Source organism: Phocoena sinus, chromosome 1 (genome assembly GCF_008692025.1).
Source record: "Phocoena sinus isolate mPhoSin1 chromosome 1, mPhoSin1.pri, whole genome shotgun sequence".
Taxonomy (NCBI): domain Eukaryota; kingdom Metazoa; phylum Chordata; class Mammalia; order Artiodactyla; family Phocoenidae; genus Phocoena; species Phocoena sinus.
The window spans coordinates 77803594-77827516 of record NC_045763.1 but is presented as its reverse complement, the minus strand read 5'-3'; the positions used below and the strand labels follow the sequence as shown (position 1 = coordinate 77827516).

The window sequence follows — 23923 nt, the reverse complement described above, 5'->3', positions numbered from 1 at the left end:
AAAAAACGTTGATAAACACCAATCAGGTCCCTGCTTGTGTCAGTTATGCAGCGCACTGGCTGAAAAACTGGTTTTCGGTCAAACTATAGAAAGTAGTATAACTAAGTAGTTGAGCACGGGTCCTACAGGCTTGCTCACTACCTGGCGCAAATCTTGCCTACCCCTCGGTGATGTGACCAGACTCCATTTACTGATTTTATAAGCAGAGGTCATAATATACACATAACACAAAGATTCTCGTTCTTTACACTTGATACTCCGTAGTTTTTAATCTACAGTGCGTTCATCTATGCATATTTTTTCAGGTCCTTACAATTTAAAGAGGACGGATATATATCCAACCCTATCCAATGAGAAGGGTAATTTAGTCTTCAGACTGGAAAAAACATATATTGGGAAACTGAAGTCTCATTTTGCACACAGTAGAATGAAAAGATTAAAAGACCACCTGCAAAGAGCCATTGGGCTGAGATACTCCATGCAATAACATACAGAGGTTATGGGCTTTGAGAACCGGCCCTTTGGCACCAAAATCCATACAATCAGGAATCCAAGCCAAAAAAGCCCTTTTTGCCTAACCTTTATATCAACATCAAAATAATGTTTTATTAAACTGCATAGAAATTGTCCTTAACTATTTTTCCTTTTGTAACAAACGCAGCTTGGATTTAATGGTATGTTATAGGAATTTATTTACAAATTTTGGTATCTTTTTGGATTCTAGCAATTAATGAGAAAATAGGAAGTACAGCCAACAAAATTTTCAAAATCAGCTCAGCATCACATTTGGATGTAATTAAAGGTATAATCTGTTCCACTGGAATACTTCAGTGCTATCCTATCTTAGAAAAACAAATATGAATATTAGTTCTTTCGTGATATGTCTGCTTTTCTACATCATGCTAGAACATATAAAACTTTTCTATAAAAATTATTGTGCATTACCTCTTTTATACTTATAAATATATATGTTACTTTTACATAATTGAATTCATTGGCCTTTTATTTGCCACAAATAAGATATTCAGGCTCAAGCCACAACTCATTCAAACATTTTAAACATACCATTTATTTCTTTATATGGGATATAGTTAGTTATCCATTTCGCCTTCTGGACTGAGTCCTAAAGTTTCGTTTTTTTTCATCAGCCTCAACCACTTGTAGGCAGAGTTCTTATCAATTATATCTGATTATTCACCATAAAGTCATTGAGCTTTGTCAAAATTCGAAAGCAATTTCTTTGAGAGTGAGGCTAAAATATGCAGGTAATCTAAATGAGTCCGCATTCCAGGCTGGATAAAGATAAAATGCAAAACTTTCGTTTTCGAAGAGAAGAAAAAAAAAAAAAAAAAACTAGTTACAGCTCATAGAATAAAGTATATCATTGATTGTTGCAGTCTCACAATTTATAAGGCAATTCTACCAAAATGCCAGGGAACTGGCAGTTCTGGACTTTGGGCATTAATAACAGTGCCCAGAAATGTTGGAGCCTGAGGAAAACGAAAGATAAGTAATACTGATCCTGCCTTTATTGGAAATTGTGATTCTTTTGTTCATCATGGGTGTTTTTGCATTAATTTTATTTTTAAACATATTGCATTAAAGCATCATCTTGATTACTTAAATGTTGCACCCAAAGAGAGTGCCCATTCCCCTCACTGTAGTCCTGGTCCTGCTTCATAAGTCACCTCTCTCAACCTTCATGACCTCGTCTGTACAACTGAGGCAATAAATCACTAAGAGGATTATTGAAAGGACTGAGTGAGAGAACATGTGTAAGAACTTGTTAATAGTAAATGTTAATATATAAATACATTTACAAAGCATTACACAACTCCAAGATAAAAGTCATTATATTAAACATTACATTTAAAGATGTAAGGTTGATGGAAAGTGTAAGTCCCATAACTGATGATAGAAATTGAATCAGAGGCCTTAGAAGAACAGGCAGACTCGAAGACACACCCATCTCTACCTAACTATATTTAAATAAAGAAAGAGGTATACAATCACAGCCCAAGCCAGCAATTTCCTTTCCAGTTTTCATAATTAATCTTTTCATAATTAATCTTTGTTTGTGTAAGTTCAGTTTGTCTTCAGATTTCCTCTTTTCAGTTCCTAAAAACATTCAATTCACTGAAAATGAAAAATTAATTTAGAAAGAAACTCTTTAATGTTTTCCTCTTAAAAAAAATTACAGCTCAAACAACACAGGTGAAGTCCTACAAACAGATGCACTGCACATGAAATTTATTTTTGAAAAAGTGGAGGGCATAAACCTTTTGATTCAAGGTAGGGAGAACTTTGTAGGCCAAGGAAGGTGCGATGCCTCCTGTTTTCATGAGCTAACGATGGTTTCCAAGCTGGTTGGAATTCAGCGCTAATTGTATTTTAAAACGCCACCTCTGAAATCCTTTCCTCTCTCAGGATCTTACATCAAGGTTTCGAATTTTCCGGAAAACCTTTGCACTTCACCTTTCTCACCCAACAAATTCTGAACTTTAGAAGAATTCAGTTCAGAGCTTCTCTTTCCCCTGCAGGTTTTGATCTGGGGATGGTGACGCTAACACCCAGAAAGCTGTCCTGTCCTGTTTCGGAGGGGAGAGGGACAATTAAAATAGGTATTTTGGTGGCTCCACTCAGGCTTGTCCCTTCTAACAGAGTCATTAAACAACTTCCCAGTGTCATTCAAAGAAATTATAACAGAATCAATTGATTTTCATCCTCTGTTTTATTAGCTGTAATTTAGGAGAGAGAACGGCCCTGTTGACACAGCTGTAACGTGGCAGGACCTGCAGTATGTTATTGGCCTGAGGCCTCCGAGTTACAGTCTTCCCAGCAGAATCAATCTGAACTCGAAAACCTTCCCTCTAGGAAACAAGTACCTATCTACTAGCAGAAAGCACTTCTTGTACAACTGAAAATAGTATTCACTTGAGGTATGTTGCAAGTTCACCTTCCCCAAATCAGCCCTGACGTGCCATAGCTCTCAGCGTGTCCACGATGGGAGAAGAGGGCTACAGATGTCTCTTAACTAGATACCCAACACGGGTGCATGTGTGACACTTCGCTGCTAGTCAGATCCCAGACTGCAAGTGGGAATCGCTGGCTGTTTAACATGCGTTCAGAGCCTTGCCAATCTAAAATGGCTGCTCCGTCATACTTTAATTGCAGTTTCATGGAAACAAATTGCTATTTAACTGCAGTAAGCATTTCTGTGACTTGGCTGGACTGACAATACGTGAGTCTCAGTAGCAGAGGCAGGTAACATCGACTTGTAAACGTTTTGTGTTTCAACAGCCTCTCCAATCGAGTCACAGGATGCAAGCACCCAGGATAGAATTCCTGGGTGAAGGAGGCTTGGGACAACGTCTTCTCAATTTAAATACAATTATTTAGGCTACATGGAAACCCTTCACTGTAGTGTTTTGATAGACAGATCTTGGAGTCTGTTATACAATTTATTGGCCCTAAGAAATATTTTATATAAATAGTAGTACACATTAGAATCTTACTATATTGACATTTAAGCCATTCAACTTAAGAGCTTCATTTTGGATTATCAGTTGTTTCAAACATCAGTGCAAATCAGGGCAAAAGAATTTAAATACGGTTAATATTAAGAGGATGACAATTTCACAAGCTTCACGTTGGTGTGACAGTTTTCTCATTTCGTATTTTATAAGACACTACAGTCTGTGTTAAACTATTTCCTAATAAATCATGACAAGCTGGAAACAGTTTCTCGTGGCAAACGATTTGGTTTGGAAAAGCTTCGTTCGGGCTCTCCGGCCTTTCGGACTGTGTAAATCTAACTAGACAGATAGGTAAAAAACATTAAACCCTTTCAGAGGACAATCTGTTTCATTAGCAAGATTGACAATTTGCATGATTGAGACATTTATATGTATCATAAACTTTTTTTTTTTAATCAGGAGTTCAGCTGGGCTCAGTCACATTTGCTTTTGTTTGTTTGTTTTTTTGCGGTACACGGGCCTCTCACTGTTGTGGCCTCTCCCGTTGCGGAGCACAGGCTCCGGACGCGCAGGCTCAGCGGCCATGGCTCACAGGCCCAGTCGCTCCGCGGCACGTGGGATCTTCCCGGACCGGGGCACGAACCCGCGTCCCCTGCGTCGGCAGGCGGACTCTCAACCACTGCGCCACCAGGGAAGCCCCACATTTGCTTTCCTTTTTAATTGCACTTGCTTGTAGAGACTGGCGCCATCTTGCTCTATGACGTGGTTAATATTACATAAGTCCTTTCAAAAGAACAGAGCGCATCTCACTAACATCACCAATGTCACGATGAAAGGTGAACAAGCTCGTGTTTTTTTTTTTTTTTCCCCAGCAGTGTTGGAGCTGGGGGAGGAACACAATCACTGCTCACATCAGAATAAACCTGAGTGTTTTTAGTAGCTTTCTATCCACACAGAGCATCCCCATTAGAGCCAGGTTTTATTGTTTGAAACGCCTCTGGTTTCAAGGTAGTGTTTTACCTAAAGCAAGACTACTACTTAAATATGTTCTATTGTATATTCATAGCTCCATTAGTCCTTCTCCAATTTAGCACATCAAAGAGAAGCCTTCATCACTTGCATGTGGATTATACTAACATGAGTGACATTTGTAATCTTATAGGTCTGCAACTTAAGAAATGCTTTTAGAAGCTCGTTATTAAATACGCGGCAGTGCTTGAGGAACTAGCCCTATAATAGTTCATTTAGTCTTTAATGACCTTAGCCCTCCACATCACTAAATGCCACACTGTATTACCGACTACAAAGTTATTAACTATCTCCTTCGAATTTCTACACTATATGGGACATGAGTGCTTATGTCAAAAAGAATTAGAGAAGATGCTAGCATTCTTATTAACACATTTCTCCTTTTCTGTCCTGAAGAGTCCCACGTTCCCTTAAAGGATTTTTTTTTTTTTTTTTTTGCGGTACGCGGGCCTCTCACTGCTGTGGCCTCTCCTGTTACGGAGCACAGGCTCCGGACGCGCAGGCTCAGCGGCCATGGCTCACGGGGCCCAGCCGCTCCGCGGCATGTGGGATCTTCCCGGACTGGGGCACAAACCCGTGTCCCCTGCATCGGCAGGCGGACTCTCAACCGCTGTGCCACCAGGGAAGCCCCCCCTTAAAGGATCTTGAAGGGAAAAAAAAAAGGTGTTAAAAACCAGAACTAGTTCCTAGCAATTCCCCAAGGATCCAACTCAGATATTGTTATCTATGTGATTTTGTTCATTTTATTTTTTTCCTGCATATTCTTTTTATAAAGCTCTAATAAACTATTCACTTTAACTAACTCTGCCTTTAAATTCTCCTACACGAGGTTTATAGGAGGTTTTCAGTTGGAGCAACTGATTTTTTTCTCTTGGCCTGGAATCTCTGGAAGCAGGAGATCCCAAAGGGAAGCTGACTGCTAGTTGAGAGGTGGTGAGCCAGACCTCTCTGCAGAACCAATTCCCATTCTCAGAGAGAGGGTGGGTCTATATCAGGAGGTTTTCTCTGGAACAAGAGAAAATAAAACTTAAAGGAGCATTATGAACACACCTGGTTTTATTAACCTGTAAGAGAAGTTGCAGTTGAGTTTGCTCACACACTACAAGCCTGGCAGGGCAGCCTTTCACGTGTTTCCTCCTTCCAGCAACGGCACTGGGCCCACTGAGTCCTTGGCCTACACGTGTTTTCTGCAGGCAACTTGGGCGCTGGTGAGGAGACGCTGCTGCCTAGAACGGGCGACTAAGTACCTCAAGACTACTACTAAATGAAATCCAAATCCTCCGCCAAACACATGGAAAGGCAGAGTCAGTACAGGAGCGTAAGAGCAAAACAAAATAAACAAATCATACAGCAGACCACACGAGTCTAGAAGCTCAGCAGGAAATGGCTGCTTCACCCATCAAAGAAGATTGTAAAAGAGCTCGGGGTCCTAACAACTAATGGAACTTCAAAATCTGTACAAGTATGGTTTAGAACTATTTCCTTCAAAAGCTATAAACTTGGTAAGAGAACAAGATGGTTATGCCACCTTGTTTAACATGCTTTCCATCAATACCCAAGGCTTTCCTACTGAGAAAAAAGAATAAACGAAATAGCTGAAGAATCAAACGTATATATATAAACACAAAAGATTCACTGTGATACAGCAGAAGTGTAATGACATGCTGTTAACAGAATATTATGAATTTACAGAACGGACTCCGTTAGAGACATGGCTTCGTACTCCTGCCAAAAATGGCATAGTTAAGTAATCTGAAGAATACCTTATTGGCTCAGAGCTAAATAAATATACCCACTGCTTCCCTCGACCCCCGAAGATTTAAAGTGAACTTGGTACGGAACAAAAAAATAAAATAAAAATTTCCAAAACACAGAAAAGAAAAAGCAGTTTTTAAACCCAAACTCCATCGAATATTTTTCTTTTAAGTTTTTATTATTTAAATACACCATACTAGAGCAAATGTCTCTGAAAATATCACAAATAAAAGATTTTTTTCTTCATTCAGCAAATTATAAGTAGGGGGGAATTTCTACACAGTAGCTTCTATGAGCCTGACTTTTTTTCCAATTTTTTTTCTTTTTTTCATTCTTTTTTTTTTCTTTTCCATGGGAGTAGCAACATTAGGACGAAAACACTTACATGCATACATACATTGTATTTTACAGAGATACAATAAAAGTGTTTGTGATAGAATATCACAAAAGCCACATCTCTTTCCTTTATCTCATGTTCAGCTTTGATTGAAACACATTTCCTTACAACACTTAAATATACAAAGAGCAAATAGAATGTTGTTAAGGTAAAAACACAGGGTACAAACTCTGGCCAGTGCCCTGCTAATTGTTAATGAGGGTAGAAAGCAGATTTGAATGTTTCTTTTAATTAGCTTCATTAGTCATTTCCCTCCTCCCAAGCTCCCTCCCCCCAAAAGATGTCCTCCGGTGGATCTTTTTTCATTTTCTCTACAGTCTCCCATTAGCCCAGGTTCATGGAGTCCTTAATGTTCATATTCAGTCATTTTAATACACCAATAAATGCAAGAAGGGCAATCAAGACTAAAGAAGGTGCAATGGCATGGAGCTGGCACTGGTGCTAGCTACAAAGGTGACTTGTCTACTGAAGACACATGGGATCCACCTGTGATGAACAAGATCTGAGATGAAGGCACGCATTCTGCATTACTCTGACCTTTTAGCAGACCTGCAAGAAATAAAAACGGGCATCTTAGCTAAAATGCTAAACTTGGAGAGATATTAAAACTCAAACATGGCTGCTTTTGTCTTCCCTACATTCACTAATCTTCTTCTATTAATAGATTACTTTCCAACTGTGACTTGTTAGAGGCTTTCTACGCTACTTACTCTGGCAGTGGAGAACTAAAGCGTAACATCTTCTGCACTGTTACTAGCGGACAAAATGAGACGATAAATGGACTTTCAGAAAGTTTCTGGTGTAAACTTCTACAATGAATTGCTGAACTCTGTTAAAAGCAAGTTTCTTTCTGCAAGGAATGAATTGTAACATCTGGCCTCGAACTAGGATCTTAAAGGCACATCAGAGCCAAGTTCCTCCTCCCCAGGAAGTTTTGCGTTAATATTCTCAACTGTGTAAACTTTGGCAAGTTACTTAACTGTCTGTGTCTTGGTTTCCTCATCCTAAAAGTGGGGAGGGATTCCCCTGGTGGCGTAGTGGTTGAGAATCTGCCTGCCAATGCAGGGGACACGGGTTCGAGCCCTGGTCTGGGAAGATCCCAAATGCCGCGGAGCAACTAGGCCCGTGAGCCACAACTACTGAGCCTGCGCGTCTGGAGCCTGTGCTCTGCAACACGAGAGGCTGCAACAGTGAGAGGCCCGCGCACCGCGATGAAGAGTGGCCCCCGCTCGCCGCAATTAGAGAAAGCCCTCGCACAGAAACGAAGACCCAACACAGCCATAACTAAATAAAGAAAGAAAGAAGCTTTCATTTAAAAAAATAATAATAATTTAAAAAGTGGGGATAATAAGGGTGTTATAAGGATTACATAATATATAGGGAGCGCATTCAACAGCGCCTGGCACTTAATAAAAAAGCTAAACAAATACTGGCAGTTAACATGATTATTCTAATATCCCCATATGATGTCTATGCACCCATGTCCTTCTCTGCTTATAGGTTATGTGTGTATATGCATGTGTGTATACACACACACACACAAAAATATTGATACTTCTTTTCCCTTAGTATTTCCTACCATGCCACTTAATATTACATGAATATTGTAAATATATGAATCAAACATATGTAATGTGTTCATGACTTGTGCTCAATTAAAGAATGTAGTTCAATGGAAGTCTAACTTTAATATCTAAGTTAGAATTGATAATCCAGTTGTCCAATACAAGCTGTTTGCAATTACCAAAATGAAATAATAGATATTAGTTTTTTATGGTTTTTTAATGACATTGTGAGCTTCCCAGGAAGTTCTCATTTCACCCTTTCCCTAACTTACTAAAAGCCTGAAGTCTATTAGGAGCTGCAACCCCCTACTTCCAAGCTAATTAAAGTGGTAGAGGCTTAATCCCCAGAGTGGAGGCTCAGTGTGAGAAAGGTAATTTGTCCAGAACAAAGATGCAGCAGCAGCCAGCGAGCATATTTAATAAATGAGCAACAAATGTCCTCTGCGATGGACACACACACAACGTCAATTATGTAACTACGGGGCGGGGTGGGGTGGGGGAACTGCGAAGGGGTATGTAAACTAGAACCCTTGCTCAATTTTCTTCTGACCAAAGAGATGTGATCTCTTATTTTACTGAAAAGCACAGATTATTCTAGATGAAACCATCACTCCTGAGTGGAAGAAAGAATTCCAGAGCAGGCAAAAAAATTTACCAACCGCCCCCCCCCCAAAAATACCCCCACAATTCTTGATTCTATTTACATAACTCTCTCTCTACAAGGCAGTATTCTCCTGAGGGGAGCCAAGTCTCCTTCAGACAATATAGGCTGTGACATTTTGTAGATCCTAGAACAAGAGTGGTCTGAGATTTCAGTCAGAGAGACTGTATGATTTAAGAGCTTAAGATTATTTTTTCTCAGAACATACAAAAGCCGATGGTGCAGAACCACTAAACTATACATCCCAGACGCTGGGAACAAATTTCAGGAGGATAAAAGTTGAAAGGGGCCAGATGATGGGGGCCTATACTTTCCATACAATTAGCTGCCTTTAAAGAAGGGATGTACAAATAATCAACTCATTACTTTTCAGCCAGAGGATGTTTGGGTATATTTATATGCATCATGCGTTAAAAACGTAATTGGTTCTGTGAACAGAAGGAAAATGGCCAAAATTAATGTCCAATTTTCCCCACCAAAAATATAGAGAATGAGAGAGAAGAAAATAATAAAATGGAGCGATTTGTCATTTCTCCCCATCTCATCTCCTCCAGAAAAGAAATGCCACAGGGTTTGGGGGAAATCATTTTAAAGCATTCTTCAGGTCCAAAAAGCAGTTTATGATTCCACCAGGAAGTATGTTTTCATTACTTCTTCCCCCTTGCCCTCTCATTAATATCTCTCTGGACCACATTCAGCTTACCCCAAACGTTTATTTACAAAAACTACCTTGTGAATTGACTGTGCTCATGGTGAGCTGAGCACCAAGGGCAAAAATGTAAGACATTTAGGCCAACGGGGATATGTTCTTAATTAACATCACCCCCAAAACACAGCTTCTCACCAATGTCTGACAAGAACACATCCTTAAGTTATATTTCCTTATTCCTTTTAAGAACTATTCATTTTGGAAGGCCACCTGTCTCCTTTTAAAGGGCTTCCAACATTAAAATACACGCTAGTAGGCTCTTTTTCATTGCCTCATATATTCTGTGTTCCAAAATGAACGCCCTACCTCTCCCACCCTGCAAAAGGGATGGACTTATATGAAAGGCACAATACTTGCAATCTCGTAAACACGTAAACCAGACTTTGCTCAAATTTTCCTCCCTAACACCTCCCAATTTACATCATCATTTTTTTTTTTTTTTTTCCAGTATGCGGGCCTCTCACTGCTGTGGCCTCTCCTGTTACGGAGCACAGGCTCCGGACGCGCAGGCTCAGCGGCCATGGCTCACGGGGCCCAGCCGCTCCGCAGCATGTGGGATCTTCCCGGACCGGGGCACGAACCCGTGTCCCCTGCATCGGCAGGCAGACTCTCAACCACTGCGCCACCAGGGAAGCCCTTTACATCATCTTATACTCAGTAAGGTGGTACTGTGAGACGTGCTCGTACTTACTACGTGTCTGTGTACTTAGTCCCTGGCTAACACTGCTATGGCCTGCATTCAGTCTGGCTACACAGTCTGGCTACATTTTCCATCTTATCTCTACATCCTTCAATTCTCACCATGCACGTTGGTGAGCTGTATCATTTTTTATGCCTTGCTAAGTCAGGGAAAGAAATGGTATAAAAGCAGCAACAAACAAGATATAATTTGTAGAGAAACTAAGCTTTTACCTTGGGGGGGTGGATTTTATTCTTGTACCTTTTTTTGGCTACCAAGTATAACTTCAAATGGCTTTGCTTCTACATTGAAATGGGTATCTCAAAATATTTGTTACCCATTCATTGTCCTCAACTCAGCCCTATAGATTCACTTAATTACAACTGAAACCACGAAGGTCTGTAAGTATTTATATGTATTGGCACTCCTTAAAGAAGCTTGAACTGGCTCATCAATGGTGACTGATTAATTTGCAATAAAAAATTAGATTTCCGTTCTTAAAATAGTATTCTATGTAGTTCCCATATTAGTAAATAAGGAAAACTGTACACATTTTGATGCAATTAACCTTTACCTAATAAAGCAATGGAAAATATATTTAAAATCATTCCATAAACTTGAGTAAGGGACAATGATAAAAATAAGCATTAAAATATGGCAGTATAATTTAAAATCTTTCAAATATTAGTCATTTTCCCTGTACACAGCATTAAGAAAATGCATTACGGAAGACAAAGAAGCCTAATATTTTCTCCTGAGATTTTTGAAGCTCGCTAAATTCCTATTTGCAGATAAATGTTGTTTTTTGTGATCCCTACAACAGACATTAATGAAGTTCCTATTGTAAATCCATAAAGAATTACCAAGTGAAGTGTGCACTTTTTGTTTCAATGCAATAACTCAGTGCTGTGTGATTGCCTGGGTTAATGATGAAAAAGTCAAACATACTATCAGAGCTGATGGAAAAATCTATCACCAATCTGAAATTAAAATTCATCTGTGGTCAATAAGATTTAATATCCATGCAAGTGGTGCTGTAAAGAGTAAATGAATCAATGTCATCAATACATAATCAGTATGAAATATGATGCGAATAAAATTATGCGCACGAGTCATACATTTCACTCTTTTCTGGGCCAGTGTGGAATGAACAGTCTCTTAACTGAAGGTTGACAGTAATTGTTACAAATTAGGCACAGCAGTTATCAAAATGCACTCACTTGCATAGCTATAGGACTTACTAAGGAGATTAAAATAGATCTGAAACTATCCAGTACTGCAGGTGCTGGACAACTGTTGATCACCAATTTTCCCTCTGGAGTGCCCTCTAATACATGAATCGTACATTTGTGTAATTTCCTCGTTTCTAACTCTGGTCCAAAAACTTTCCAGTTGTGGATCAAGAATCAAGACATTTAATCTTTAATGATCAGCAAGAGCTAGAACTTTTAAAAAAAGTTGTAACTTACTCAAATATTATGGGACTACCAATCAACAAAAATGCTCTCCTTTGGAATTCCAGAATGTTTTGTAAAACTGCTCTTCTAAGATTCAAAGCACTGTAGATTGGGTTAGAAAGGCAGGTGTCCAGATTGCTATTACTAATGCAGAAATCATTCTTTCATGACAAAGACATTTATTCCCCCTTCCTACCAAAAATGTTCTAATTTTTCCCCCACAATAACCTAGTCACATCGTATTTCTGAATTTCAAAATTGTCAAGTGGGATAAACAACTGGTCGTAGGCAAGTTTTACATTCTGCCTGACTCTGCATGTGATAATGTGTTCAACATTGGTAAAGCTACAGCTATAACTAAGACAGGATTTTTTTCACCACAAAAGATTCACGATGTAACCCATCAATTCCTCTATTTCTGAACCATGTATGTATGAGTATTCTACATTTCTTTAAAAGGGCACGCAAAAACACAACCACCTAGGAAAACTCCCTCACTAGATGAAGAGGTTGAACCTTCCAACTAGGTATTCACCTTCTGGTCTGGCAGTAGTGGATTGCTCTGAAGTGAATTCAAATGGCCATTGATGAGAGCTGTAGGTCTATCATGTTCACAAAATAAACTGCCATTGATGTAGTGAAACCGATCTCCTGGGACCAGGCGATTCCGGCAGGTAGAGCATGTAAAACACTGAAAGGAAAAAGCAAATCCACTGAAAACAAGTACAAATTAAGTCTTTCTTGGTCACAAGTTTATAAACTGTTTTTAAGCAGGTTATCTGTCAAGTACAGAGAGCCACTTATGGCTTAGTGTTTTCTTTCCTTCAACATGATTCTGGAAAAGAGTAAGCCAAAATGCAAGAAACTGGATCAAGCTAAAGGGGAAAAGCGACAAACAGGTGTGTGCTTCTGTGGCATGGGGGAAGTGGCGTGGGTGGATGTGTAATCATCACTGCCACATAACAATTTCAGTTGATTCCTTCCATGTTTGCGGCTTGAGAAAACAGGGTTCCTACTAAGGAGACATGCTTTGTCTCCATGTAGGAAAGTTATGGTTCTTTTAAAAAACAGAGGAGGAGCAGATGCTACCTTCAGATGATACACATTGCCTTGGGCCCTCATGACGAGTTCGCTCGCAGGAATAGACTGTCCACAAGCGCTGCAAGCACCGCTATTCCCAAATAACCTGAAACAAAGATGACGGGGACACCAATGAATAATCCCAAACCAAGGAAAGAGAAAGAAATCCCCAGCCTCTGGCCCTCCCTTTGGAACGCATTTGACAGAGACTGAATTCTTAGGCTCCAGCCTCAAGTTTTATGAGTGATTTACATCATCTGGGAAAAATCCTTTTGGCGGGGGGGGGGGGGGGGTGGGGGTCACAGCTAACTTGTGCCTACCGCAGAGGAAGAGGGTGCCCTGGGTTTCAACAAAATATTGACTTACACCTCTAGCAAATACGAAACAATTCTGTTCTACACACATTTTATCAGATTACTGAGTTCATCATAAAAAAAAAGATACAATTCATGCCTGAAGTTTAAATGTATTGTGTCCTTGAAATTATATGAAGAACTCTTTTGTACTTTAATCATATCTTGAGATATGAGTCATCAAAAGGGTTAAGAGGATTTGACTGTATATCTAAGAAGACATCATGCTCAGTGTATTGAAACTCCCGTAAACCTCCATCAGTGCAGACTTTCCATTAGAAACTCTCTGCTATCCAGGTTGATATATAATGTGTATGGGTTAACCTTTTCAATCATGGTGTCAACACTTAAGATTTGCCTCTGCTCATCTCTTTCATCCTAACCTTCTCTCTCTCTTGATAATGAAATGCTTGCTCCAACTTCCCTCTATCTGCTCCTGAGTCCACAATTTAGATTACTTCATCTCTGCTAGCAACAAACTGAATGAAATTTCGATTTGAGCAGAAAGTAATTTACCGGGATCTGGACCCATTTGTCATCATATCTCTCTGGGTGTTTGCTGTATCACTGCAGTTTTCCTATGCAATCAAATGAGACCACAACATCTGCCATGGGGGGAGGAGGGGGAGAAGAAGAAGTCTGCAGAGGAGGGGAAAGCTCAAGGAAGTGCGGTGTACTGAAGAAAAAGATATACATAATTCCTTACATCCTTCCACAGGCGTGACAAAATATTTTAACGAACACCGAACTTTGGCTTTTATGAAATCTGTAGACTCAAGCTGGGAAGCTTTATTTGCTTTTGGGCTTCCCTCTTTAATATCCACAAATATTTATTAAACAGACCAAAATGATTTCACATTGAAAGGTGGTATTGGAACGAGTAAGCAGGGTCAGAGAGGCACTTTTCAACAATGAAAAACAAAGTAATAGGACTTACAAACTAACAGATCGGTGTCATAATAAATATTAATACTTGCATTTCTTCCTTGTCCAAAGAAAGTCATAAAATGCAGTTTGTGTCAAACCATGAGACAGGCTCCTATAGAACACCCCGTAATCTGAATGATTGTGGCATGCCTCTATATAAAAATAATTGCTTTGAGTTTTCAGAATCTGGTCTTGCAGAAGAGGCTTGTCATGTTCAAACTACTAATTTGCTGTTGCCACTTTATTGAAAATAGCCTGTAAGTTGTTATTAAATGTATCGACTGAACGACAGGGAGAGTAGTAAAACTGCCCCTTAAGATGGCTTTTAATAGGAAGCCCAAGAAACAAATTTTGCAGCAGCATCGATTTGAAGAGTTCAATCAAAACTCCATTTCAAAACTAATTAGTCTGAGATCAACGACACATTGACACGTTCTTACAGAATCAGAACAGTTACAGAGAGAAAGCTGAAATAATACACTGTCAGGACCTCTAGCTGCAGGACCGCACCATGTGGGAGCTCAGGGGGCCGCTGGCCTGCCATTTCCTAACACTGGACCATTTCAGGAGCATTGATGAAGCCTCCCCGAGTCTCACCCACAGCATCCTGCAAGTGTGGGTTGTCACTGCTGCCACAAGAGGGTTCTCAGAAGGGTGAGGTGGCCAGAGAATTAGCATTGCCAGGAGGAGTTTCCAGTCAACAGCAGGGCTATTTCAATCCCCAAAAGGGGTACCAACTCAAACACTTCAGGTAAGAATAAAATTAAAAACCTGTCGATGTAGCCAAAAACATGCTGAGGATAAAAGGGGGGCGGTGTAGATTAAGGGGGTAGGGAACAGAATCCTACCTGAGCTAAGGACCAAATATCCTCTTACAGCAACCCAGAAGTATTTTAATGGCTAGGAGTCTATAATTATGGCTGCCACTACCAACAGGTACACAGTGACACTCCATCTCAAAAATACCCTTTCACAGTACCAATCTGATTACCCAACCTAAGTGTTCATTTATTTAACAATTCACCCTGAGTAAAGTCAGTTGTATGTCTTCAATGTCTAAGTGTATTTTAATAATCAGGGCAGTTGTATGTAATCCAAAAGCTTTTCATACATCTCATTTTCTCCAGCACCACTTTCACAACCTTTCAGGGAACAATCAGCCACAAAATCACGGGATTCCTAAAGTGTCAGAAATTACAGTTACAAAGTTTGGAAATGACCAAGATCTACCCAGGACTGATGTGCTATTGAACAACATTATTAATGGAGTTTAATATCTTTCCGTGCCTACAGCTTTACGGCTGCCTCAGAGCAGAAAACTTACATGTCTAAACACATTTTAATCCCTTTTACCAGAGAGGAAGGCTACCATTAGAATTCCACCCTTTTTTCTGAAAAGGTGTGTGTGTGTGTGTGTGTTTTAACAACGTTTCTGTGCGCTGGAGAGTTAATTATCTAACCAGGGGGACTGTCCAGGACAGTGTTTGATTTAAAAGGCTTGAGGCTTTAGGTGCTCAATTAAGTAGCTATCGTCTCAGACTGGACTATAATGGGCTCCTTTCTCTTTAACTCAAGCAACAGGGAGATATACCCCAGGTCAGGCTAATTAAAGCCAGGGGAGTCTTTAATTGTGATGACAGAATCGGTTTCAGTTTCCTTTCTTTGGGTCCTCAGTCCAAGAAGGTCGTTAATATTTCAGCATTTGGGCAATGCAATCAATCACAAACATCAAGAGGTTACTTACATGGGGAAAAGGGAAAAGAAGGGAAGAAATCCCACCAAACCTCTACACTTTAAAGGTGCTCTGCTCCTATGAAAAGTACCATGTAGTGCTAGTACTGTTTGCCAGCTCCAACTCTCCTTGCTGACAGAGATGGCAAGCAAGTTGTATTTTTAGTTCAGTAATAATACTTAGCATCTTTCCCTAACTTCAACGACCAATAGGTGAGCCTACTTGCAACTGGTTACTTCAAGCAAAATACACACAATACGGAGCATTACCTGGCTGTTTTCTAAACCGCTTTCAGGCAAGGAGAGGTAGGTTTCTAAGAGTGTGGCTGAAAGGTATACATTTGTACCTACAAGTAAATATCAGCAACCTATCTGAGGAGAAAAATGCACATCCACAGCTACCGATCCAGAAGCAATTGGTTTTCCAGCAGGTTCCTATATTTAATCTAAATTCTGCACCAGCTATATTAAATGTAACAAAGAAAATGCAACCCAGAAATTATGCCTGGAGCCAAGTCCATTAAAAGTACTTCGGAATAACTAGAGACCAGGCACCTTAAAAGCACCAGAAGCTATTGATAGTTAAGAGGGGGGCTGTGAATAATCGCAACTGATGCGTTAGAGAGGGGAGGGAGAAAAAAAAAAATCAGCCAAATTACGCTTGGTTAATTCAGAGTAACAGATCTGCCCCCAAGTGAATTGGAGGCCTTGAATTAATTCTGTTATGACAAATCAAGATAAACGTTCCCCCTAAATTGCATGCGATTTAATTAATTTTTGAGATCCTAGGTTTTTTTTTTTTTTCCTAGCTAATAGTTCACATGCTCCTGTGCTGTCATTGTGCTTGAGTGGGCAGACTTCAAAGTGATATTAAATAACCAACTATTAGATTTACCTAGCACGTCCTATTGGAAAAGTGCCATTTAATTACCTAGCCTGTTCAATTAAAGGGACAGCATTCTCTGAATATAGCAGCTTGCTGTTGATTACCAGGGAAATGAACTCGCTGTCTGGCGGCGCCTCCGTTCCTAACGCTACCCGCTCCCGAAACGCACCCTCCACCACCAACCACCACCAATCCCCCCGCCCCGGGCCCCCACCCCCAGCTGCGCGGCGCTCACTGCGGCTGCGGGCGCCACGTGAACCTCCCGAGCGGAGCCCGGGGAGAGAAAGCTCTACCCGCTCGTCCGGCTCCCGCCCTGCGCTCGCCCCCTCGCGGGCCCGAGGCTGCCGGCCGGCTGGGCGCCTGAACTGCGGCCTCAGGCGCCGTCAGCCCCCAGCCCGGCCCCCGCCCGGCCGAGCGAGCGAGCGAGACACGGCACGCCGAGAACCACCACCCGAGCTTCCGGCGCGTAGCCTCGCCTCCCCGGACCTGGAGCCCCACCCGTCGATCTCCGAACTTCCTCCTCTTGCTGCACTTTCCGCGCCAGTCTTCTGGCCCGCGGTGGGAGGACTCGAAGAAAGAGAATCGGAGTTTCTGAAGCTACTTGGTGGCGCTGGGATTGAGCTGGGGGGTCGGGAACCGGGGGGGAAGGGGGAGGACGCGCTTCCAAGGTTCAACGACTTTTGTAATTTTGCTAGGTGGCGGGACCAGGCCGGCGTTGGCCCCTTTAAGATCCACCCTCCCTTTCCTCTCCCCTCCCCCCTTGTCTATCCCTCCCTCTCTTAGAGGCCAATTTTGTTAATTAAATGTTTTGTTTGCAACGCAGCTCTCATTCATTGCGGACACGTCATTCGGAGCAGATCTAAAGCCAGAGACCAGATCTCATTAGATAAAGCCCATCAAAACTAAGAAAATGGAGGAGCCACTAATTAAAGCTTTTAATTGTGCGGATTCGCTGCAGCAAGGCAGCCGCTTTATCTGAAATCTTGGAGGGAGGAGAGGCAGAAGCCCAGCTCTGCCCAAACGACACTTGGTCGCGCAGGGGGAAGGGGCTGGGGAAAAGCAGCACCACCCACCCCTCCCCCCCCCCCACAACCCCCTCCTCCCCGGGCCCCTCCCAGCTCTCCCAAAGCTTTTTAGCCAGATCTTGCTGGTTTTCAAAAAGCCACAACCTCAAAGTCAGACAGTTTAAAAGCCCCTTAATAAATCGCTCTGTGGTCCCAGCTGGGGCCGAAGAGCCAAAGGGTCCCCTTCACCTGGCGGCCGGCGAGCGGATTAGTCCCGCTCCTCAGCGGCCGTCCCTGCAGAATTGAAAGCTCCTCCAACAAGTGGACTGAGGGGAGACTGAGGAGGGAGTGGCTGAAAGGAAAAGGAACGCGCAGCCTCCCCACCTTCCCACCCTTTCGGCATCTTGGTGGGCAGAAGGAACACTGAAGAAAGACTTAGGAGATCCCTTAAACTTGGTGGGTGAGAGGGGGGTGTCTGCTGCTGAGCCCTGAGCAGTGTGAGGAAAGGATCAATTGGGTACTGAGCTAGAACTCCGCTCTCCCGAACAAATCTAAGGTCCTCAGGGTAGCCTCCAGTTCAACAGCAAGCGTGGTTCCAGTTTTCAAAGTCAGGAAAAAAGAAAGAAAGGGAGAATATGGACCCAATTAATTAAGTCTTGGGGCTGGGCACACATCCTCCATTGCTCCATTAAGCCAAGAGAAAAACACCAAATGGGCATTTATATTTGTTCCCAAGAATAAGGAAAGGAATGGAAGTGATTCCCAGGAAGCCACTTGCCTAAACTTGTCCTGAGGGAATGCAAGTGGACCCATCTTCTTTTTAATTAGTGGTAATCAGAAGCTAAGGTCTTCTGAAGGCACTTGGAAAAGAGCTGAATCTGTACCATTCACTGCTTCTGAACAGCACTGTCAATTTTTCCCCTTTAAACCACCCTCCTTCTTACCAGTTTTGCTCTCTAATTACAGTACTGTCAAAGCTCATGGCATTGCTTGGAAGGAGGACCAGAAAGCATTATACCCACGCTGCTGCTGATTTTCCAACGTTTACTTCTAAAAGAACACTTCGTGAAATTAATGCTGCCATCTTAATTTAAAAATAAAAGCCCTCTCCCTTCCTGTATTTCTTTTACTTGGCTGATTGAGGAGGCCAGCAAAGAGGACATAGGTTGCATTACTGGAATAACCAAATATCATCTTATTCCATCATTTACACTAATGGTATCGCTGGGGTAAACATACCCATACTCAGCTCCAAACTGCACTGGGATCTTCTGCAGTTTTAGATGCAGAGTGAGGGAATCACAATGGAGCTAAACTTTGAACAAAATACCTCATCTATTGATTCACCCTCATTGAAGAAAGGGCAAAAATTTTCTAATCTCTATAAAGAAAACGGTTTAGGGCAGAAATTTTAATAGAACGCATTTCTTAAAAGTGAGTGGTTGTCTGGTATCAACCGTGTGCGTGTGGGTTTGTTTTTTTTTTAATTACTGGATGTTGAAACAGAACACCTCCTAGAAGCATTCATGTGCATCAGTCTATCAAACCATTTACTCAAATTAAATGTGTAATCCTTCAAATGCCTCCTTTCAAATTAATGAGTTTAAGTAGCTTGAGTTCACCTGAAAAGATCCTATAGGCACCTGACCTCCTGAATTCTTTCCATTAATTGCACTGAAACTTGTTGGAAAAAGGGTGCTTACATGGGCATATGAATGTTCCTATACATTGCTTTAAAATGCAAGATTAGTATAATTCTATAGCCTCTTTTCCTAAATCTCTTTTGGGGATCAAGAGTAGTGATACAAATGACAACAACAAAAAACCCAAAATCTGAACATTCCTCAAATGAACTGCAAATTCTACATCACAAACCACACACTAACACTTGAGTATTGCGAGCCTTCAAGTAACAATATATAAAGAGAAACATTACCATTAAGTTTTTTTTTTCTTGTTCGGGTTTCTTTGCTATAAGAAGAATGACAAGTCTTTAAACCGATGGGCAATCAGCATTTTTCACAAGGAGCACAAAGAATGAGTCAGTTTTCCACTCAAAGAAGTTTAAAGGTGCTTACGTAAATATCATAATCAGCCATCACCATCGGCATATCATTTCTCACTACCCACACTTAAATTTTTAAATCAGTCTTTTGTCTCCCAAGTTCCTATGTTGGTCCCTACCTTGCTTTAAGAAAGCAGCTTAACTCCCACTTGAAATGTTTATTTTTAGTGGAGGGTCCAACTGCTGCTGACCACTTGAAATCCTGGTCCCGAGGATCCTGGTCCCAACCTTTGCACACCTAGCAGCCCAGTCCCCCCAGGTGCGCAGTTTTTACTTCGTGTGGCCTTTGCCGTTAATTTGCCACTAAATATTGGAAGATTAACACATGCTTCTTTAACCCCTTAAATTTCGGCCAACCAGGTTTTTGAGGTGAAGGCTACACTGTATTCTCAGAGATGCCCTAGCTCCTTTCTTTAAAACCCTTGGTAACCTTTGGCCTTGCCATTGCTCTGCCCGCCCATGTCCGGGAAAGGCAGTCAAGTCTTACCTAATGTAGTCATTTCTGCAAAGGATCATGCCGCTCTTGGTGTAACAGGACGTGCCGATGTCGCCCAGCTGCGCCTGGCAGCAGGAACACTTGAGGCACCGGCTGTGCCAGTAGCTGTCCATGGCATAGAGCAGAAAGCGGTCCGCAATCTTGCCTCCGCAGCCTGCGCACCGCTTCCAGGAGAGGGAGCCGGCCGTAACCGGGGGCGGCTGTGAGCTGCTGCCCGGATTCACCATGGTCTGCAGAAGGCGGGAAGGGGACAGGGAGAGAGAGACAAAACAGGGGTGATGCAAAAGTTAGTACTCGCCGCGCGAGTGAGCGAATCCGTCCCCCGCCAGCCCCCAGAGTTGCTGGAAGGAAGCAGCAGGGCAAGGGCGGGAAGGAGGATGAGGGGGAGAGGGAAGGAGGGAGGCTTGCCGGCAGCAGCCGCCTGTTTACTTTTCTCAAGCTTTGTTCTGGGGCCACGAGCTCCTCTCAACTTTCCAGCGCCCGCCGCCGCTGACAATTTCAGCTCGGGTACTGTCAAAACTCAAGAGAGCGAGGCTCCGCAGCGCGCTCCTCCCCTCGCGGCGCCTCCTCCCGGCCCCCGCCTCCGCCCACTGCCCCCTCCTCCGCCGCCCGCCTCCAGCAAATGAGGGTCAAACCCACCCACCGCCTCGCCCGGCCCCTCCCGGGGCCCCGCCAAGCCCCGAGCGCTAGCCGAGGGGAGTGAGAGGCGGCCCCCGCCGGAGCCACGTTCCCTCCCGAGCTCTGCCCGGGGAAGTGCAGCTGCAGTTCACAAGTTGGAAATAGTTCGGCTTTCTGAAAGGGAAGGAGGGAAGAACCGGCGGAGGGGAGATGGAGAGAGTGGTGGTGGGAGGGGAAGCGAGGGGACTTCGGGGGGGGGGGGGGTGCGGTGTGTAAAGTTGCGAAACTGGTTTTTCTTATTTTAAACAGCACCTTTCACATGCCATTGTGGTGACCGCCATCTCCTATTATTGTTCCAAATCTCATTTCATTTTGAAGATCAATGAGTGTTTTCTCTGCGTTTGCAGGACACAGGCAAGAATAATAGATCATTGAACTTTAGGATGCCTGTTAACTTCCTATACAAACACTCTCCACTTTGGTCTCACTAATCTGCCCTTGATCAGCAATTTAAATGGTAGAGCTTTGTTCCTCCAAAAGGGTGGGGGGTACGTTACTGATAATATGTGAGAAGGCACTGTTAAAGGATGCACAAGTTATATCTGAGCCAGACCTACTGTCACCAAAAACTGCTTTTAAAAATTCCCCACTCTTTCTAATGAATGTCACGAGAGAAACAACTGGGGTCTAATATAGGAATCAATTTATAAAGCTTAGCCTAAACCGATTAATTTGTTGCCTCCAATCCTGAGTCCAATAAAGTCCTAGTGTTCCTCCAGTCACTTATTCTATAAAAAGATCAAGTTATTTACTGCCAATTAAGCAGCCTGTTTTGTCTTTGTCCTCTGTAAGCCGAGAGTGTGGGCTCCCCCCGAGGCTCCCGGCTATCTGCTCAAGACATTCAGCTGATACCTCAGAAGCGAGAGGACGAACTTTGCCTGTCCCCGGCCCAACTTGGCTGCTGCAAAAAAACGAGGGGAAGGGAACGAAACAAGGACTTGTGTTCCTTAAATAGGCCGATTTTAAACACATTTCCTCCGAAAGAGTCCCGGAACGTGTGTCCAGTGACCGCACAATAAACCAGAATAAGAACTGCACCAATTAAGCTGTAACAAAACCCTGAGACTTTGGAAACAGGACCACTCTAAAACCCATTAGCATTGCATTTAACCGAATGCATCATCATACCTTTATGTAAATTGATTTATCTGATGCATTTACTCGAGGAATTGCTTTTTGTTACAATTTCAGCCCTAACCCAAATGAATCTGCATTTCCTGCCCTAGGTCTTTAAACTGCCCACCCCCGCCCAACGTTTTAATCGCTCTGAATTCCTTTTTAAAAGAGGAGGAGGGAGGAGATTCCAAGCTCTTCCCCGCCCCCATCTTTGGTGCGAGGTAAATATATATGTATATTTTTTTGAAAAGGAAACATTACACTGAGAAAAGCATCCAGTAACCCCATTAGCTAAAGCTCTTAAGGACAAGCAATACCTTAATGCTGATTAAATCTAAAAGAGATGAATCAAGACGACTGACCAGAAACTGACTCCCCTGATAACTAAGGACGGGCCCTCATCAAGTTTCATTTAGAGTTGGAAAAAAAAAGAAAGCTTTTAAGTTAAATAGGCTTATACTCTAGTAATTACATAGCCAAGCAATTTAGGTCCTGAGGTAGTCTGTGAAATAGAAAGCAGAACTGGCAGCTAGAGGCAAAATCTGCCCCCCTTTAACAACGTCTCTGGTGTTTTTTAATGGAGACCAAGGGAGGGACAAACGTAGCGCTGACAATTTGTAGTACAAAAATGGATGCTTAATTCATGTCTTGATTTTAATTAGGTGATTCACCGGATTTCTCCTGGATTGGAACAAAAGACTTAAAAGCCAAGAGGAATTTTTTAAAAGAACCAGCAATACCGAATCCTGCTCACTTAGATCCTTTCTGCCACTGTTTCAAAAATAGTGGTGGGGTGCGGGGGGTAGGGTCGTGACTATTTTCCCCACACTACTTCTCAGACTTCAACGTTGAAAGCACCTCCTGCCTCTCCCTTTGGAACTGAATATATCCCCACATGCCTCCAAGGTCCCCACCAGCCCCGTCTCCAAGAAGAACCCTTTTGTAAGCAGGAACCGCTACAAAGCTGGCGGCCCGGGGCTGCCCTCCGTCCTAGCTCGCAGGCCGGCCTCGGTAGTTTCGGACTCGCGCATTATCTACGCCGACGTATTGTTTACTTGCAATTTGGGACGGTCAAGGGAAGGAAGCCAAAGAAAACAGCCCCGGCCCAAATCGCCCCCCTCCTTTCTCCCCCCCGCCTCCCTGCCCGCGGCTCTCCAGCCGTCCCCTTACCTGCTTTTCCCCTATATTGCAATATTGCGAGAGGCGGCGGCGGCGAAATTCGTGCGAAGCCGCTCGGCTTCCAAGGAAGGGGCGCCTTGGCTGGCGAAGGGAGGGGGGGGGATGTTCTCGCAGAAGCAGGAAAGGGGAGGAGGGGGCTAAGGGCTGCTTTTCTTTTCTTTTCTTTTTTTTTAACGCGCTGCTCTGAGGCTGGGTTGGGGGGCCCCGCGTAAGTGGCAGGCGCCGGGAAGCAGAAGCGTCAGTCTCGGTCCTCGTCGTTCTTCTCCGCCTCCGGCTCCGCGCGAGCAGCTGCAGGAGCCCTCGGCCCGCGCGGCGCGGCGCAGCGGCAGCAACTGCTGCAATCGCTGCTGCAAGTTTGGCAATGTGGCTTCACTTTGTATATTCCCCCGCCCGGAGGCCCCCGCCCCGCCCGCGCTCCTCCCGCTCCCCCTCCTACTCCTCCGTCTGCCTCCCTCCCGTGCGCCCGCCCGCTCGCTCGGGGCTGCTGGCGGCGACGGCCGCTCGGCCGAGCTTCCTGCACCTCCAGCCGGGGAGCGGCCGCAGACACAACAGCCCCGGGAGCGGCGGCGGCCGGCGCGGAGGCCGGGGGGCGGGCGCGCCCGAGAGGCGGGGAGCTGCGGCCGGCGGGGTCCCGCGCGCCTGACCCTCGCCCTTGCCGGGGCTGCTGCTGCCCGGCTTGG

General features: G+C 43.3%; 1 protein-coding gene across 3 annotated transcripts; it reads right to left on the bottom strand.

The window, feature by feature from the left end:
* Nucleotides 1-6417: 6417 nt before the first annotated feature.
* LMO4 (LIM domain only 4) lies at nt 6418-23618 on the bottom strand. Of its 3 annotated transcripts, none has more exons than XM_032628547.1 (5): nt 23235-23618; nt 20262-20500; nt 12818-12914; nt 12264-12419; nt 6418-7206 (listed from the first exon to the last, which is right to left on the bottom strand). In XM_032628547.1, the coding sequence occupies exons 2-5, from the start codon at nt 20495-20497 to the stop codon at nt 7198-7200; spliced, it is 498 nt and encodes a 165-aa protein (XP_032484438.1). In that variant the 5' UTR covers nt 20498-20500; nt 23235-23618; the 3' UTR covers nt 6418-7197. The 3 variants fall into 3 exon arrangements, with proteins under 3 accessions (XP_032484438.1, XP_032484448.1, XP_032484427.1); XM_032628557.1 differs by lacking the exon at nt 23235-23618 and adding an exon at nt 20679-23219; XM_032628536.1 differs by lacking the exon at nt 23235-23618 and adding an exon at nt 20700-23218.
* Between the last annotated feature and the right edge of the window lie 305 nt (nt 23619-23923).